Source organism: Rhineura floridana, chromosome 5 (genome assembly GCF_030035675.1).
Source record: "Rhineura floridana isolate rRhiFlo1 chromosome 5, rRhiFlo1.hap2, whole genome shotgun sequence".
Taxonomy (NCBI): Eukaryota; Metazoa; Chordata; class Lepidosauria; order Squamata; family Rhineuridae; genus Rhineura; species Rhineura floridana.
In genome coordinates, this window is record NC_084484.1 from 116,923,945 (window position 1) to 116,944,460 (window position 20,516).

The 20,516-nt window shown below is 40.8% G+C and overlaps 1 protein-coding gene across 9 annotated transcripts in view; it reads right to left on the bottom strand.

Moving 5' to 3' along the window:
- Positions 1–20,516, bottom strand: part of ROBO1 (roundabout guidance receptor 1) — a 1,232,929-nt gene that overhangs the window by 39,046 nt on the left and 1,173,367 nt on the right. For all 9 annotated transcript variants that reach the window (XM_061627948.1, XM_061627952.1, XM_061627945.1 and 6 more), the window contains 5 exons: positions 15,534–15,688; positions 13,990–14,325; positions 11,237–11,341; positions 7,847–7,991; positions 7,406–7,657 (listed from right to left, as the gene is read on the bottom strand). In XM_061627948.1, the coding sequence (XP_061483932.1) occupies positions 7,406–7,657; positions 7,847–7,991; positions 11,237–11,341; positions 13,990–14,325; positions 15,534–15,688 (993 nt within the window). The remainder of the gene's footprint in view (positions 1–7,405; positions 7,658–7,846; positions 7,992–11,236; positions 11,342–13,989; positions 14,326–15,533; positions 15,689–20,516) is intronic.

Consider the following 20,516-nt stretch of genomic DNA (forward strand, 5'->3'; position numbering starts at 1 on the left):
AAAACCATATGCCTTGGGTTACATGAGAGTCCAAATGAGCTCCCCAACCATACAGACTGGCATCTGCGGTGATCACTTTCCTGACAGGAACCTCTAGGCTCACCCCTTCCATCAACCTCTGTGGTGACAACCACCACCTAAGGGATTTCCGTAGTTTCTGTGGAATTAGCATGCTCTAGTTGCTTGACTGCACAATTTGTTCCTGAAAGGGAAGCAGTAATTGAAGAAGTGGGTGCAGGTGGAAACGTGCCCAGTCCACCAGATCCAGATAAGAGACAAGTATTCTCTGAAGCTAGACTAGTTCCATAAGATCCATGGCCTCTGAATTCTTCGCCTTTTCTATCAAGACACAAATCTTGTCCACCCATTCCTCTTTAAGTTGCATTCAAAACTGCTGTGAATTTATCCACACCCCTATGTGTGTAATATCTTGTGTGGGGTCTAGGACACGCTTTTCTAGGTTCACAATGAACCCGTGGCTTCCCAGGCATGATAAGGTGGTCTCCATGTCTGCCCTGCACTGTTCCCTCAACAGCGCCCTTACAAGAATGTTGTAGAGATATGGGTGAACCCTCACCCCCCGAGTCCTGAGGTAAGCCACCAAAGCCACCAGAACCTTGGTAAAGACCCTGGAGGTGGAGGTGAGGCCAAAGGGAAGTATTGGTAATGCCAATGCCCATAGCAAAACTGAAGAAACTTCCTGTGTTTCCTGTTGATTGGAATATGGAGATAGGCCTCCAAAAAGTCTATGAAAGCCATCCAGTCACCTAGGATTATGGCCTCCAAAATCAATTTGAGTGTCTCCATCTTGAACTGTTAGTAGGCTACCCTCCTGTTCAGCCACTTGGGGTAGAGTATGGCCTGGATGTTTCTGGTTTTCTTTGAGACCAGAAAGAAGATTGAGTATACATCCCTGACTGGAACAGGTTTCACTTCTCGGATTGCCAAAAGATGACTAATGGTCTTGCGGAATGCCTAATGTTTGTTCGGTTTCTTGGATTGAGGGGTAGCTGTAAAATTCTCTCTTGGCCGTCTGGAAAATTCCAAGGAGTAACCTGAGGAAATGGTTGGACCCACTTGTCCATTTTAGTCCATGTCCATTCGTGTGCAAAGCATCTGAGTCTGTCCCCTATGGCTCCCAGGGTAGCCAGGGCTCTGGCATCATGCTAATTTTCATTTCTTTGGTCCCTTCTGGAATTTGGAATTGGTAGAGTAGGAAGATGGGGGTTGTGTTTGTGAGAAGGAAGATCCTCCTGATGTGTCAGACCTGTTCCAGCGCAGTTTGTAGCCCACCAGAGAGCTGTGCCTCTGCTAGGGCTTGGAGCATTAAAAGGACTGCTTCTGATGCTGTGTAGTTTCATCGTTTGCACCTGGAAGCACTTTTTGTTTGTCCTGCATCTTAACCAGGACCATCTCCAGTGGTTCTCCAAACAACTTGCTACCACCGAAAGAGTAGCTGACTAAGTGGTTCTGGGAACCCGGATCTACTTCCCAACAGCGCAGTCAGATGTTGCGACGAGCCACTGTGCTAGCAGCCACTGCCTTAGCATTAAACTGCATGGCATCTCGTGCTGCATCTGCCTGGAAGGCAGCTGCAATGGCTAGCTTCCTTAGACCGTCCTTCACATACTTCGGAACATCACTTCTCCTGCAAGGTCCTGTGCCCATAGCATACTAGTGTGAGCCATGACGGAAGAAGCTCTAAAGGCTGCAGCCTCTGCCTCAAAATCCCTACACAGTGCCATCTCTACACGGTTATCACAGGCATCCCTAGGGCTCCCCTCCCCTTCTGGAGGGATGGCTGCTGAGGATGACAAAGCAGCCATGGGAGGATCTACTGCTGGAGTCTTCAGCAGTTGTTCCATCATGCTCTGAGGGAAATAATAGTGCCTATTGACCAGTTCGCGGGTTGGCTTGTTGGGAGCAGACCACTCTGCCTTCCGCAGATCCTGAAAAAAGTAAGGGAAGGGAAGGATATCTGTCCTGCGTTGGTCTTCAGGAAAAGTTGTCTTGGCTCCTTTGGAAGAAGAGGCATTTATAACTTGCGCATTCTGAGTGCCTTCTTCTGGTAGCTCCAACATCCTTCTTTCTTTGGCCACCATAGCAGGGAAAAAATCAGGTTGCAAAAGTCTTCCCTTGGGGCGCGGAGCCTCCAGTTCCTTCTCAGAGAGCTCCCCTTCCTCTGAAGAGTGGGACACTGAGTTAGAGAGTAGGTCCAGAACAGCTGCCACCTTTCTGCTGTGATTGTATTTTCTCACCACTGCAGTTGGCGTGGCAACAGCCCATTTGGTGCCTTGGTCCTTGCCCCAACACTTGTGCCTCCTGCCCTGACCCCTGCTGTGGATGGGAGATGATTGGGATGAGGAAGACTGGGGTGAATAAGAATCTGAGGAGATGGAGGAAGAGGAGTGGGGGAGATAGCGACCTAGTGTCCCTGAGTTTCTTATGGGGAGTCTTCCCTGCATGCTTTCTCTTCTCCCCTTTACCTTTGCCAGCCCCAGATCTGGCTACTGCCCCTTTAAGGGAGCTGGAGGTGACTGATGCCCTGGAAGTGCCAGGAGAAGCCTTAGCTCCCTGCAGCTCCCTAATCACGATGCCTTTAATCCATTTGAGGAACTTAGGGAACTCCTACTCCCCTGGAAGGACAGACTCGGGGAAACCGCTTTCACCTACCCCCTCCATGTGGTGTTCCCACGCCTCTGTGACTGACTCAGACTGGGAAGAGTAATTGGAAGCATGACCCTCGTCCTAGTTGCTGACTGAGGAGGCCATCTGGTGTTTTGACAATAAAGTGACCTGGGACCCAAAAGAGCCTACTGGCCTGCCTGATGTTTACCATTGCAGTCCCTACCAATCCCAAGGTGAGGGAGGATAGGGATCGATAAGGGCTGAAAGCACTGGCCTTGCCCCTCGAGGGTTTTGGCAGGAACCGCTGTGCAGTCCTCTCTGCTGCTGCTACCACCACCTGCCAAAGAACCTCTACTAAGCCGAGTAAGTGTGGTCCGCAGCTTTGTCCACCGCGGCTTTGTCGCCCGCGGTAGTACCGCTGCACTGCCGCACCTTGCAGGGCACAAGTCTTTCCTGTCCTCCCTTGTTGCACCACTAAAGCGGCCTTCTAATCTCTCCTGGCCCTACCATGACTGAGAATCCAGGGAGGGGAAGAAAAGAATCACAAAGAAGAAGAAGAAAAGAAGAAAAACCAAGAAAAGAGAAAAATGATGAGAAAAAACACAGAAATGACTGAGGCCTTAAGGAGCTCAGTCAGATCTGACCATCCTCAGTGAAAGGCAGGGTGGTCTGGAGAGCGGGGATGGCCCTTCCCCTGGGTGAGTCTTTCAGAAGTGGACCCTGCCTACACAGTCAGAGGGAGGCACCATCCCAAGGGTTAGGACTGCCCTCCAGAAACCTCTGGGGAATATGGCATGATATATTATTTGATCATTGCACAATTTAAGAAATAGTTTTTAAAAATTGACTTTAAAAACACATTTTAAAAGCTTTTTAAATAACTTGGAGGAGAGGGGAGGAAAAAAAAACTTACAATGTCACTCTGTTACTAAGCTGAACAAAGGAATTCAAAGGGAAGCTCCAACACGAAACTGAGGAATTACAGCTCATCAAGAAGTTCAGTTATCTCCATTTAGATCTAAATAGTTAAATTATCTCCATTTGGATCTGAACAGAGATAGTAGTTTCCTGTCCCACTACAGGTGTTAACACAATCATTTTAGCGATGCTGAATGTATTAATCACTATTCTGCTCTTGCAAAGGGTGTGGCTATTTAACATACATTTAAGCTTTAAATTAGATATCACTGACTGTACTTATGTATCTCACTGGTATTCAACTCTTATCTTCCAATTTCCCACTGTACATCTGTGTGTGTGTGCGCATGCGCACATAAACACACACATCTACTTAACAACTAAAATTTAACTTCATGTATCTGATGAAGTTTATTTATTTATTTGATTTATATCCTGCCCTTCCTCCTAGTAGGAGCCAAAGGTTGCAAACAAAAGCATCAAACACACTTTAAAACATCAAAAAAACCAGACTTTAAAATATATTAAAACAAAACATCTGTAAAAAACATTTTTTTAAAAAAGCTTTAAAAACATTTTAAAAGAAAAAAGGTTTCAAAACATATTAAAAAGCAATTCCAACACAGACACAGACTGGGATAAGGTCTCAACTTACTCAACTCTTGTTGAAAGAGGAAGGTCTTCAGTAGGCACTGAAAAGATAACAGAGAAGGCACCTGTCTAATATTTAAGGGGAGGGAATTCCAAAGGATAGATGCCACTACATTAAAGGTCCATTTCCTATGTTGTGTGGAATGGACCTCCTGATAAGATGGTATCTGAAGGAGGCCCTCGCCTGCAGAGAGCAGTGATTGACTGGGTATATAAGGGATAAGACGGTCTTTTAGGTATCCTGGTCCCAAGCAGTATAGGGCTTTGTACACCAAAACTGGAACCTTGAACTTAGCCCGGTAGCTAATAGGTAACCAGTGCAATTCTTTCAGCAATGGGGTGACATGTTGGCGATGTCCTACCCCAGTGAGCAGTCTTGCCACTGCATTTTGCACCAGCTGCAGCTTCTGGAACAACCTCAAAGGTAGTCCCACATAGAGCGCATTACAATAATCCAGTCTGGAGGATACGGTTACCAGTGCATAGACAACAGTGGTCAGTCTATCCTGGTCCAGAAACGGCCACAGCTGTCTTACCATCCGAAGCTGGTAAAAGGCACTCCTAGCTACTGAGGTCACCTGGGTCTCTAGTGACAAAGATGGGTCCAAGAGCACCTCCAGACTATAGACCTACTCTTTCAGAGGGAATACAACCCCTCCAAAGCAGGCAACTGACCAATTATCTGAACTTGGGAACCACCAACCCACAGCGTCTCCATCTTGCTAGGATTCAGACTGTTTATTGGCCCTTATCCAGCCCACCACCGAGTACAGGCAGCGGTCCAGGGCTTGCACAGCCTCTCCCAGTTCAGATGTTAGAGAAATAGAGCTGGGTATCATCAGCATACTGCTGACACCTGACCCCAAATCTCCTGATGACCACTCCCAAGAGTTTCATATAGATGTTAAACAGCATGGGGGAACAATATGTTACCCTGCGGCACCCCACAGCACAACTGCCAGGGGGCCGAAAGATAATCACCCAATGCTGTTCTCAGAAAACAACCCTGGAGACTGCTGGAAAACAGTGCCTCCAATGCCCATCTCACCAAGTCAGCCTAGAAGGATACCTTGGTCAATGGTATCAAAAGCCGCCAAGAGATCAAGTAAGAATAACAGGATTGCGCTCCCCCTGTCCTCCTGATAAAGGCTATCCATTAGGGCGATGAAGGCCAATTTAGTCCCATAATCAGGCCTGAATCCAGACTGGAATGAGTCAAGATAATCTGTTTCTTCCAAGAGTACTTGCAAGTGCTGCACCACACCCTTTTTCTCACCTTCTCTTAAAAGGGAGTATTTGCGAGCGATTGGTAATTGTTGCAAACAAATGAGTCCAGTGTGGCCTTTTTCAGGAGCTGTCAGATCACCACCTCTTTCAGGGCGGCTGGAACCACTTTCTCCTTCAACAATGAGTTGACCACACCCTGGATCCAGTTGGTCAAACCCCCTTGGCAAGCTTTAATAAGCCAAGAAGGGCAAGGGTCGAGAGGACATATTGCTGGCTGCATCGTCGCAAGCACCTTGTCCGCATCATCAGGCTGCAACAACTGAAACCATTCCCAAGAAGTTGCAGCAGACGTTGCACTGGACACCTCACTGGGGACTATAGTAGATGTGGATGGGGCATCAAGACTGCTACGGAGACAAGGAACTTTATCCTCAAAATGCCTTGCAAACAATTCACAGTGGGCCTCCAAAGGGTCTAGAACTCCATTTCCTGGAATTGATGTCAACAGGCCCCTGACAATACGGAAAAGCTCCACTGGTTGGCTATTTGAGGATGCAATGGTGGCAGAGAAGTGGGCCTTCTTCGCTGCCCTCACCACTGCACAGTAGGCACGGTTATGATGTTTTACTCGTGCCTGATCAGCCTTACAGCACGTCTTTTGCCACTTGCACTCAAGCTGTTGTCCAGCCTGTTTCATTGCTCACTGGTGTACCAAGGTGCAAACCAGGCTCCGCAATGCTGGAGAAAGCACTTAGGGGCAAGCATGTCAAGAGCCCAAAGTGCCTCGCTGTTCCACAGCGTGACAAGGGCTTCAACAGGGTCACCTGCTCTATCTACTGGGAACTCCCCCAGAGCATTCAGGAATCCTATGCATTCCATTAGACTCTAGGGGCGGACCATCGTAATCTGGCCACCACTCCTGCAGGGGAGGATTGGAACCATAAGTCTAAATTTCACCAGGAAGTGGTCTGACCATGACAATGGGGTAAATCCCCCCCCCCATCTCCAGACCAGCCTTTCCTCCATCTGGAGCAAAAACCAAGTCCAGGGTGTGCCCTGCCCTATGCGTCGGGCCGGTGACAACCTGAGACAACCCCATGGTCGTCATGGGGGCCATGAAGTCATGAGCCGGAACACCAGAGGCAGCCTCAACATGGACACTGAAATCATCTAGGACTATCATGCTGGGCTCCTCCAATGCCACAGTTGAGACGGCCTCCACCAGCTCTGCCAGAGAAGCTGCCAGGCAGCAGGGTGGATGGTACACCAGCAGCAACCCTAGTTTACTGTCTCCTTGGCCCCATGCCAGGTACAGGCCCTCACAGCCACCTCCAAGACAGAGTGGTTTGCTGGTAACAGAGATGCAAGTTCTGTATACCACAGCAACTCCTCCTTCCCTCATCCGTGCAGCTTGTGCTAGTGTTGCACTGAGTATCCAGGTGGGCAAAGTTGGGTCAGATCAACTCTTCCTAGCTTACCTACCCAGGTCTTGGTAATGCATTCCAAATCGGCACCTTCATCCACAATCAAATCATGGATGATTGTGGTCTTACTGTGTACTGATTAATGTTCTAAAGTTGGCTTTGGTACATTAATGTATTTGTTAACCAAGCTGCTACAAGACTCTTTTTGGTTACAATAACACAATTGCACATCGATCAGGAACTCACTCCATTCATTTGTTTTATATACTGTTTGATATGTAAGCTGTTTTGAGTTCCTTTTGAATAAAAATTAAGTATACTTTAAAAAATAAATAAATTTATTGCCAACTATATTATACAGTAAATTGGTTAACTGTTCTATTTTACATTCTGATGACAGACTATGAAACTACCCTTCAGATAAGTTTAGTTTAAAATGTAACATTAAAAACAACTTAATAACACTTTGGCATGTGGTGGTATATTGTCGAACCAGTATGTTCACCTCTCAGAAATAGTTAAATAAAGTTACTTCTGAACATGTTTTGGTAACACACCTCCGATCTTGTGGGTGTTGCAAATGACCTGTTTCCTCCTGGCAATCCTGTAGCATTGGCTGGAGTTCTTCTTGGGGGGAAGGAGTTAATGTAGCAGTAGACTGATGACTGTAGGACACTGCTGCTGGAGATGAAGCTGCTCCTCGAACTGGTGGTGTGGGACCTCGTTCATCCTCTTCCTCTTCCTCCAGCTCATTCTGCTGTAGATGCATTCTGGCTGGAGGAATTGGACATGGGATTTCCTGGTCATAGCTAAGAATTAATTTAAGAATATGAGAAGTACAACATAGAACACGTTTGGATCAAATTATTTTTGTTTTTGAGTTAAACTAAAGACTCTTTCATACCCTGAGATTAGAAACCATTTTATTGAGTTAATGAAGTAAATTTAGACTACTGTGTTGGCATAATATCTACTGATGAACCATTCTTTTACCTTACCTTTCATTTACAGATAGACTGTAGTCTTCACTATTACTACGTGGAGGAGGATGTACAGGGGGAGGTGGAAGTAGGTCTGCCCAGTTCATACCAGCCTGCTTAGATGCCTTGGGGGTCCTAGCACCCTTCTTGTGTCCTTGACTCCCTACAAAGAAATATATTCATTTCATTATACCATAGCCATGGAATCAGTCCTTTAAGGTACAGTCTTCTAAGAGATTTAACAATGTGATGAGGTGTTAATTCAATGAGTATTCATATGTTTAGGAACATTTAACATTTCAAATCTTAGTATACACGCTAGCTTCTGTTGAATTTAGTAAGCATCTGAACATTTAAAAACTACAGGCACTGACAAATACATAAAATCACAATTAATTTTTCAGTCGAAGTCAGATTTTATACATTATTGTAGTGTATTTTAACAAAGATATACACATATACACACAGTGTACATAATTTGAATTAATAAATGGGTAAAACATATTAAAGCCATAAAAGATCTTTACAAGCAGTATAATTAAAGAAATGTTTCTACAGTTATGAATTGCATTACAGATTATCATCTAAATTTTAAACAAAAAGATACATTGGAGAATATATCTACAAGATGTATTCTCCAAAGTATCTTTTTGCTATTTAATTTCTGGAGCCTAATTTGGCCTCACAATATGATAAAGATATGATCTAGTAAGGTTTCCTTATTACATTAATGAATATATGTAATTTATACTTGTCCACTGAAATGGTTTAGGCACAATGAAATTACTAAATTTATTCCAAGTGGCAGGTACAGTTGAAAATAATTTCTGGAAGAATTAAAACAACCACAATAAAAGATCAGAAGAAAGTATGGCATAAATGTTTTCAGCTACTCTTCATGGAAAATTATGGCTTACACTAAAATGATACACTTTAGCCATTTGTGTATCTTAGGAAAAAATAATTCAGGTGCTGTTGTATATCGCATGGACATTTTACATAAGATGTATATAAACACTGGCATTTAAGAGAAATAGTGCTAATTTGTTTACCTCTTAACATGCTGAACTATATTAAACTGGAATAATAGTGAATGTTTTTTCAAATCTCAATATGTGAAAAATGTAGATAGGCATATTTCCAAGGATCCTAATGCTTCTGAGTTTAAACTGAGGTGTTTGCAGTATCTTCTAAGAGCAGGTCCTCAGACTATAGTGCATCCACTTCTGGGCACGGCTTTAACGCAGTGCAAGAAGCTGTGGTAGGAAGGGGGATCCCAGTACATGTGCAGAAGCTTCCTCTAGAATCCCTTGGATCCTAACCAACAACCTTAATCAGGAAAAATTTATTTAGAAATACATTTGAACTGTATATCTCCCAATCCCCAATATAGTCACTGTTCATGTACCTAATATCAGGCACAATAGCTGTATTACTGTGAAACTGTTCCATGCCTGTCATAAAAATGTTTGGAAAATAAACACACGCACAAATTATAAACCAAATGAGACATAGTTTCCAAACTATAATGATAATATTTTATGAAATTAGATCAGTTGTTTAATGGGAATATAGATTCAACATGCCCAGTTAGACAAGAAAAAGACTTGTGGTATAGAGATGGCAAGGGAAAAAACCTAATTTTGTCCTGTGGGCCAGACTATGTAATATGTTCCAAGGTTATGGAAATAGAGAGCAAGAATGGATGGATGTGCACACAAATACACTTATAAGAGACTGAACCCAAGAAAAACATGTTAACTTTCTACTAAAATAACTAAAATCTAAGCAAGCTATAAAGTTCTAGACTTAAATGTCAAAACTATAGCTGTGGCAAACTTTTAAGGAAAATTAATTTTTGGTCTGAAAAATAGGTTTCTCTTGGGCTAAAAATAGACTTCCCTCTAAGCTTAATTTTTTGAACCTGTTTGCTCCCCCTATAGGTTCTTCCTGTTGGCTATGTAATCCCATCCAAGTAGGGATCACACAGCCAGCAAGATTGCTAAGCAGTCAATTGGGTTTGGCTATCTGAGGTTATTACTAGTGGCAAATGAAGCTCTCATACTGATCTTAAACTGAACATAGGGCTTTCAGTTGCCATAGCAACTGTGCTGATACTCCTTGACTTGCCACACTGCACTGGTGGGCTATGAAACTATGAGACAGGTGCCCTGATCTAATTAATGAGATCATCATGTAGAACATGACTTGTGCACTTCTATTACTTACTGCAGGAATGGGGAACTGGATCTGGCTGCTGGGCCAGATCCTTATCTTCCCCAACCCCTGCAGGCCAACTTTGACAGGTGGGCAGACCATCCACCTGTCCATCACGTGATGTCACAATGACACCAGATGATCAACACTTGGCAGAGTTCAAGAGATGTTGCTGTAACTGCCAGTCATCTGATTACACTTCCGCCTTCAATCAGCTAACTGGTGCTGGGAGTACACCTTCAAAGAGGCTCCCTGTAATCACCAATCAGTGGTTATAGGAACACCCTTTGAAGCCCCTCTGTAGAGAAAGCAGTTTGAATTCAAAGCACTTCCTTCAGTGCTTTGAATACAACCTTTCTGTGGAAAGAAAAAAAAATGCTTCTAGAGGAAGCAGTTTGCAGTGAAAGCACTGGAGGAAGTGCTCTGAATCCAGACCACAACTTCCAGCTCCCTCGGCTGCACTAAGGAGTTCTCAAAGAGAAACTTGTGAGACTGATTGTTGGGGCTTCAGCTGTTCAGGGCTGTCTCCAAGCACCAATCAGCTGATTGTCATGGCTTGCACAGAGCCTTGCCCTGTGCTTTGAAGCCATGGCAATCAGGTAATAGTTGGCGTTTCAAAGTGCCTTGCAGAGGGCTTTGTAGACAGTGGTGATCAGTTGATTGGCAGTGCCTCCAAAGCACTTTTTGGCCCAGCTGTGTAGGAAATTGAGCAGAGAGTTGGACTTGATGGCCTTATAGGCCTCTTCCAACTCTACTATTCTAGATTATGTTAAAGGTGGGGTCGCTGTCTACTGTATGCCTGACAGCTGTTTGCTTGTTGTAAGTGAGGTCTGTTTGCTTTTAAATAAATCAGTGTGGAAAGCGTTTTTTAAAAGGTAAAAGAAAGTACATTCCTTAAAAACAACAACAGTGAGCACACCAGTCTCAGATGCTTAGTAAGCCAGCCATTCCATGCTTTAGTTAAAGCATAGGGAAGGATATAATGAGGTAACTCCTCCCATGAATCTTTTTTAGATCAGGAAGCACAGGCAGTAGCCTGTGCTACAGCGTGTTAGTTTAATGGAAATTAAAACACACACATCACCACCAACATTCTAAGAAATTCTAAAGTGTCCTGCAAAAGACTTTTTTTTGGGGGGGGGGAGACATTCAGGAAATTGGAGATCAGCTACAGCACTAGTTCACACTCACCAGATGTGCTGCTTCCTCGATCTGAACTGTTGTAGGACCCTCCTGTGTTCTGATCGTAGGTTTGGTTATATGGGATGGTTGGGGCATTATCATTTACTCGGTAATCTAAAGGTATAATAAAATAAAGTTATATTTCCCTCAAATAATTTTTTTTGACTTCCAGGTTACCAGAATGCAGACTAAAATTTCTCTTTTCTCTTTACCTGGATTTTTTTAAAGGGGGTGGTCCTTTGCTAGCCTGTTCTATTTAATTTTTTTCATACCTATTATCAGGAAACTGAACAGAGATTATGTGTATGAAGTATATGAGCTTATTCATGGTGAAGCTCAGATTCATGCAGAGCATTAGACCAGAATGTAACCCCACAAGGTTCAACCTGGGCTAGATTTCCCCAGGTTTGCTTAGGGCAGAGGTTCACCTGCCGTAAATTGATATAATCCACTAATAGAAGCCAATCTGTCCAGTTGCATGCACAAAAGGAAAAAAAAGGCAAATACAGGATACAACTGGGATTTATTATGATTGTTGTAAACAGATATGGGTATTTTCAGAGTGAATGGCATATAAGTCCTATGAATATTTAAATAAAAATAAAAAGTATAGGTGTTAAAGATCAAGAGAGAGGGTGTAAATAGCGACAGATTGGATTGGATCAATGTTTCATTTATATAGTTATATATGCCTGCTTTCTTCTATGTCTCTATGTACTGCAGAGAGTAGTTTCTTAGGCCTCCCAATATTCCCTATAAAAGAATAAAAAATAATAAATGCATCAGGCCTACAAAGATCTCCACTTGCAAAAACATCTGCTGTATGAGACATTCTTCCTCATTAGTTACAGTGAAGGAGAGTATGGTATTCACTCCCTAAAGTTCTGGATTGAAAAAATAATTAAATTATAGTAATTATTATTTTAAGAATTCAAGGTGTGAAAAATATATGTTACTTTTATAGATGGGTAGAATATCAATCAGATAATACAATGCATGTTTAATGATGAAATAGCTGTAATATACAGGAATATTACCAGGAGTTGATTTTCATTTCATGGAACAAATAAAAGAATATCACAAACAGAGCCATTGGACATGAAATAAGAATGATAAAGCACTCTACAGAACTCATCAAAATGGTTATTTCTCGTTACAGAGGCTAGAGGTAAATTGTCAAGAAAGAGTTTTGGCTTTGAAAACAAGAAAGCCAATGTGAGAATATTGATCTATTAAAAAACCCAATGCATAGAATCCAGTTTGTGTTTGTTACAGAAACACTTCCTTAATGATAGTGTAAAGCACTGAAAAAGGAAAAGAGGTCAAAATGGTAAATCCCACATTGGAACATTTTGTCTAACATTTGCCCAGTCTTCTTACATTTCATTGTCTTGCATTTCACATCCATTTGCTGCCCTGGGCTCCTTCTGGGAGGAAGGGCAGGATATAAGTTTAAATAACAAGAACAACAACACAGCAAAAACAAATCAGCCCTCTACAATAGGTACATAGAACTGTAAACAGTCAATGAGTTAAGCAGCTATAATGTTCACAGTATTATACCGACCACACACATATATACATACACATATCCATGTATATATACAAGCACTCAAAAAGCCTGTTTTAATTAATTAGAAAGATTTTGCCCCAGATTTGAAAATCCTAAATTCTGAAACAAAAAATCCCATTAAACATGCAGAAAAATGCAAGGCAAAAATATAATTAAAAACTGTCACTGTTAAAACAAACAGCTATACATTCATGTCAGATTTATGTGGCCTTTGAACCGTTCTGCAGATAAGTAGGTCAGGTAGTAAATAGATTGAATCAACCTTTTGTAATGGAACATGTCCTTTACCTTTTCAATATCACTAGGTGACCATGAGAACTACAACAATGTGCTCAGAAAGTTCAAAGATAGAACAGGGCCAGCTCCTAGGGATAGCTTTTTGCAAATCAGGTTATTAAAGCAAGCTGCATGGTAGCCTGAAGGACTAGCAAGAAATAGCATCACTTCGTTTTCTGTAGCCCACACACTACATTAGAAAAATGTGCCCTTAAGGCCAGAAAGCACATTCTTATGTTCCAAACTAACACTGAAATCAATTCATTTTAAGGTTATACATACAAAGCAACAATTTTAGTCCAGAACTGACAGCAAGATGGTGAATGTGAAGAATAGGGCTAAAATTAATCAGATCAGTTTGTTTCCATTTTTAGCAAAACCCAAAATATAATCTTACAGATTTTTATAAGCAACATTCCAGTCATTTACAGGGATATGTAGGTTTAATTACACTCCATTCACCACTAGAAGAATGGGATGACCTATTTTAAAATTGGACTGCAGTGTATGTACATTGTATCTGCTTTATGAATTAAAGATGTCTCAATACAGCCAATTACTCATTTGTTATTAAATTTAACTTCAAAGCCATATGAAAATGTATTTTACTTAATTCTCTTTTAAGATACAGCTGCTTATTTGTTAGAATAAATTCAGTCTCTGCAGATTATTGTACTGCTAATTAACTCTTTGACACTGTTAATTGGGAATCTACAAAGCAGCTTAGATTGTTCATCCCGACAAGTTCTACACTGCAGTAACCAATTATCAGATCTGGACATGGTCTCAAATTATTTAGGACAGATTGAAATATATGTAGTCCTTTTCGTTTACACAAGCTGAGAACCTGAAAGAAGAACTTTATGGATTCTTCAGTGTATACAGTAGAAAAATAATATGTAAAATTATGTACCTTTGTTTAATTTGTTTTGTTCCATAATGTTGTATTGATTTGGTGCAGCTTCTTGTTTCTGCTGTGCCGATGGCTTCCAGTGCTTTTCATTTGAATCACTACTGCCACTGTTAACATTATTGCTGATATTTGACTGGATGAGCTGAGTGGTGGCATAAGGTGTAGGCTGACCTGGTTGGCTGACAAATCTTCCATCTTTTAGATTTGGGCTGTTGAAGGTTTTCATTTCATTGATTTTGTTGCTTAAGTCTACATCACCATAAACTGTTGACTCAGGAAGCATCAGGTTTGTTTGCTTGTTCTCCAGCTGATTGTTGTAATTTGCTATACAATCAGCTAACCACAGCAGGAAGGGAAAAGAGAAAATTGTGTTCACTTATAAGACATATTTTTAGACTTTAAGTGTTTTTTGTCCACAACTATACGATTTGGCTTTCTGAAACAAATGGATTTGTAACAATATGATTTAGGTAAACAGAAGTTAAATCAGAACTTGAGCTGTAGTAAAACAACAACTTAGTTCCATGGGTCTAAAGCTATAAGGTATACCTCCATATGAAGGTCCCATACTTTACTTTCCATTTTCTTTTTCACACAGGTGATGTCCAAATCATCTCTTTCCCCAAGGCCTTTAATAGCAAAATCTGCTCACTGATCTTAAATTTATAGCTAAGTACAGTTGTTGACTTAAGACAGTGAGTGTGCTGTAGCGCAGAGTGTTGGACTGGGACCTGGGAGAGCAGGGTTCAAGTCCCTGCTCAGCCATCAAACTCACGGGCGACCTTGGACCAGTCACTGTCTCTCAGCCTAAGCTACCTCCCAGAATTGTTGTGAGGATAAAATTGGAAGGGGGAGAACTATGTTTCTATGCCACCTTGAGCTCCTTAGATAGATAGATAGATAGATAGGTAGATAGGTAGGTAGGTAGGTAAGAGGCATTTGTACTTGAAGACCTACTTATAGCATATCACTGTGCATTCCACTTGAAGTAGTACTAGCTTACAGTGATTCAGCCATCATTTCATTCCACAAATAAAACTAACTGCTAGAACGAAAAGGAAGTAACTAGTTCTCCTGGAATATGCAGAGACAAGTTTGTGCCCGGGAGTGGAATTTGGGTGAGACAGCGCTGAGGGTAACAGCTCATAAAATAGAAGAAATGAGGCATAGAAATAGAGGTTTTTGAGGCATTTCCCCAAAAGATTCAGGGGTACGTAGGATATCTGCTGTCACTTTAAATACTGCATGGGATCGAGTATAAGAATTAATACAGTCCAGGATAAGTAAGTCTGTAATTAGGCATCCAAGGAAGCCAAGTTTCTCACTACCGTACTTCGACAGGAGTAAGGAACTCTCTCAAAGAATCTCAGTGTGTGTATCTGCTGTGGGTAAAAGAATAATAATAAATGACAATGGGATAACTTTGGACAGTGGCAGGCCCAAACTATATAGGGAGTAAATAAACAAATAGGAAGGAAACAAATAAACAGGAAGTAATACAAGTTAAGTTCAAATGAAGTCCTTTTAGGAAAAAAAACATTTACCTGGCCGACTATATGTAGTGAGGTTGCTGTCACTGTTTCCATTGCTTGATGTACAGCAGTTGATGGAGCAGTCATTGTGATTATTCCCAGTGTTAGGCCATGTATCTGCAAGCCATGGCTGAGTGGCAGGTTCATTGATGTTTAAAAGTCCTGGCCTTCAAAACACAGAGTTATTAATGATCAAAAGTTGTCCATTTTTTAAAAAAGAAAAATTTGCAGTGGTGTGTTGCAAATTCACTTAGATTTCTTAGTGATCTTACAAACATGATCAGTGGCTAAATTAAAAGAGCTCACAGAGAAAATCCTTTAAAGTAGCATCCATGTGCTGGCTATATGAGTCTCCTTGTTCTTGAGTTCTGATAGAAAAGTGCTGTTCTGGGCCCCCTAACTGCAACTTGTAATAGCTTTTAGGTGAGAAACAGAGATTCCTCTGTGATGCTGCTGCAGATTTGTATGGACATCCATCAGGCCATCTTTTATAATTCAGATGAAGAGGCTTTTTAAAGTTCTTAGGCATTTTACAAATGAGTTGTAGAAATACATACCAAATTCACATATTTTACTATTTCTCTATTGTTTCTTATGGGTTCTGGTTTTAAAAAAATGTACTCTGCCTTAGTCCCATGAGGTAGAAAGGTGATTAAAAATAGCATATGTGTATCATTCTGTAATTGCAATAAATTATATGCTTTAAATATTTCAGTTTCAATTATTCTTTACATATTATTTTAAACCAACAACATCTATGAAATCTTTATTTTTTTATTCCTATCTCTCTTTGGTTCTCCCATAACCTGTTATTATTATTATTTATTAAATTTACACCCCACCCTTCTTCCCAGTAGGAGCCCAGAGCGGCAAACAAAAACACTAAAAACACTGTAAAACACCATAAAAAAGACATTAAAGAATATTAAAATAAAACAGCTTTAAAAACATTAAAACAAAAAATCTTTTAAAAAAAGCTTTAAAAATATCTTAAAAAGCAATTCCAACACAGACACAGACTGAGATAAGGTCTCTACTGAAAAGTCTTGTTGAAAGATGAAGGCGTTCAATAGGTGCCAAAAAGATAACAGAGCGGGCATCTGTCTCATATTTAAGGGAAGAGAATTCTAAAGGGTAGGTGCCACAACACTAAAGGTCCATTTCCTATGTTGTGCGGAACGAACCTCCTGATAAGATGGTATCTGCAGGAGGCCCTCACCTGCAGAATGGAGTGATTGACTGGATATATAAGGGGTAAGACAATCTTTCAGGTATCATGGTCCCAAGCTGTATAGGGCTTTGTACACTACAACCAGAACCTTGAACCAGAATGTATTGCCAGGTCATGTTATTTCTCCCTATACCATGTTGCAAAAATCCACCCCTTCCCTCCACCTCAGGCCCAAGGGCTGAAAGCAGCTCTCCAGGCCTCTCTAATCTAGCCCCTAGTACTCGAGAGAATGGGCTATTCCAATCCACTTTTAACTTTGCCCCACCCACCTTCAATAAACAGACCCCATCCACTTTCCTCTGAGTGAATGTGGTCCTCAACCTCAAAAAGGTCCACGTTTTAAGACCAACCCCTGCATTAAAGTAAGTTGAAGTGGTGGAAACTAAAAGGTAGGTCTGGAAATATATGTGTTTGTGATGGAACTGATTATTTATGGTATAAACAAATTATTACCAAAAAATATTGATGCTTAGTCATATTTATGTTAATCCTTTTATGTTTCACATTGAGTTGCATCAGTAGCTACTTGCAAAGGATCTAATACACAACTGACAAAAGCTTAAACATTCAGAAAGTTTTTTTTTAAGTTTCCTCTTTCTCCTTTCTCCCAGTTTAACACATGCACTTCTGTTGCACAGGATAACAAACAAAATAAATAATTGGACATTTGCATTTCTTTTATTATAAATGTGAAGTGATTACTATTATGAAAAGGAATGTACAATGAACTAGAAAATGTACCCCACCCTTCTTAAATAAATAAATACAGTTTTCAGCAAATAAAAACAAAGTATCTTGTGGTAGGAGAAATCTTTAAAATAGAACTAGAATTCTCTTGACCCATCTGTACCTACTGTATACTCAGTCTCTTTCTCTTTGTACTTCTACATTTCCTTCCTTCAAGGAACTGAAAAAGTAAGTTTCCATAGGTAAATGCTTACTATGAGTCCCATAGTTATAACTACAGGCTTTAGCAAGCATACATTACAGAACATAAAACTATTTGTTACTTATATTTGGTGGGAAATGAAGCTGTATACTGTGGCATTTGAGCTAGTATGCCATCTCTTGCTGTTATCTGCAAGAACTATGGCATGTCTGATTTTCTTTCCTGAAGAAACTAGAATTTGCCTGTAGAAAATGAAAAACTAGATGATAAGGTCAAAGGTCAGGAAAAGCAGCTTTCTAATTCCATCAGATCAGAAAGAGAAGGTTTTCATGGACACAAGTTAGAAAGCACAATTGCTAGAATAGCAAGTGTCATGTAAATTATGTGTGTTGCCAAGTTTTCAAGAGAAAGGGAGATATCTGTGATAAAAATATGTCCAAAGGATACTTGTGAAGCATTTTGTGCTATTGGCCATAAATAATAATTTTCAGTCACTTTCCACAGTGTTTATTGCTAATACTAATTTCTAATTGATTTTGCTAGTGCTAAGCCAGTGTTAGTAAACAGCAAAAACAGGTGGGAGAGCTCTCAGTTCCGTAGGGATGAGATGACTCTGTCCTCTCCAACCAAAAGACAAACGGAAGAGAAGAGCGTTGTAGCAGACTATTAAGAGACAGAAACATTCATCTTCCAGACAGATATAGCATCCCAAGAGGTATCTGTTTAGTTGGAATTGAAATCTAGAGAGATTTGACTATCGACACATTTGGGCCCATTCCACTTCCTGTTAAAGTGAACACTAATGATACTGCTTGGTTGTAACACTAAAAGCAGAAACTTGAGGGATTCTTGGAATCGTGAAGATATGGTAAACACACTTTTTGATATGCAAATGATATAATCAAAACAGAATAAGGTTCTTTGTCCATAAGATTACAGACAGTGAACAAACACGAGAGATGGCATATATCTTAAATTGAGATTAATGTCTTTGGTGATTATCACAAACTATAATGTTTTAATCTAAAATCTGTAGGGAAAGAGTGAACTAAGCTTAAAGTAAATAGCAAGAATGACTGTGAAGAAATATAGTGCATTCTCAGAGAAGAAAAAAGGAGAATCCTGTATATGGCTTTGTGATATGTGATAAAATCTAGATTTAACTGGAGTTACCAAAACTTCTGGAAAGAAACTCCAGGTGTTTTGGCTACTAAGAACTTTTAAATGTCTCATGACACATTAGCTGAGATTGGAAAACTACATTTCTTGCATCACCCTCACCAAATAGAGGTAGACTATATGCAAAATATGCACAATGATGCTTTACAAGAGCAGTGATAGGTGATAAAATAATTAATTTGGCAATGCTGAGTTAATTAACATCTGTAATGGGAAAGGAAACAACAAGAGTTGATGAATTGCAATTCAGCAGTTTCACAATGGACCTTCCCTTTAATATCCCTTTGTTCATGTATAGCCACCTTAAGATCTCTTCCTCCATTACCCATTACAATATATCAGGTTTCCCACTTCCTTTCCTTATTGCCCTCAAGGCAGAAAAAAACCACTTCTGTACAGATATGGAAATTTTCCTCCTAAATTCGCACTTTCACCTTCTCTGTTGCCTACTGTTAAATTCATGGTGATATCCTGATCCTGCCTCTCTGAGTAGTCTCCATTGAACCAAGATAAGACAGTTGGCAAAATGCTTGTTATTCTTCACAGAGAACTCTCAAAGTAGGCTTGATAAGAAAAATAATAGCTATAAATATTGAACAAATGTGTTTCTCATTATGCAAAGTATATTATGTTCAGTGAACTGGAATCAACCAATAGTTAAAAATGTTTTCAGAATATATCACTTGGAAAAATACAAAATTTGATCAGAAAATACAGCTGCCAATAAACTATTGTACTTTATGTAGACATAGCATCTCCAATTCTATTCCCTCTGTGTGACAGGTGTACGTATAGGATGGTGCAAAATGTTCCCTTTGCAACTGTCTTGATTCTAGACCCATGGAACAACAGCATTAACTCAAATAGGCTCTGTTCACATGCAACATCCAACTGGTTTGGCAATCTGTGCAAAAGCTTAGAGTGAACTTTGGCCTTGTGCACTCCCTCCCCACTTCCCTGTGAATTTCCCATTCCTTTTGTAGTCTGTGAGGAAACTACAGTTTGGTGTTATATTGAACAGGCGTTACTATGGTTTGTGCTTGTCCTGTAAATTAAACCAAAAAACCTAGTTTACAGTCTTAGCATGTAGGTAGTTAAAAAGGGTGGGAGTGTTTGTTATTTGGGAACGGCTGTGATTTCAGGGGATGTGGAGGCTGAAACAATTCAGCTGGTTTTGTGGGATAAGAACTTCCCTTCCCTTCCCTTTTTTTCCTTTTAAAAATGCTGCCTGCTGCAGCAACAAAAGCTTCTTTTTTTCTTTTTTACTGTTTAAGACTTCATTTCCCTCTCATGCAGCCTTCCTAAAATATTAGCCAGCCATAGTGAAAGGTAATAGTGAAACAGTGGGAGGAGGAGGAGAAAAGCTTCCACTGCTGCACCAGGTGACAGCATAACTTCAGTTTTCTGCACTCCCGTAACCTCTAGGTTGGATCACTGCAATGCACTATACATGAGGCTGCCCTTTGAAGATTGTTTGGAAACTGCAGTTGGTGTAGAATTTGGCAACCGGATTGTTGACTGGGGCAGGACGGTCACAACATATAACACCTATTCTGGCACGACTGCACTGGCTACCAATCAGTTTCCACGCTCAAGTCAAAGTGCTGGTTTTGACCTATAAAGCCTTATAAGGCTCAGAATCCCAATACCTCAAGGGCCACCTCTCCCCACATGAACCAATCTGGACCCTGCATGC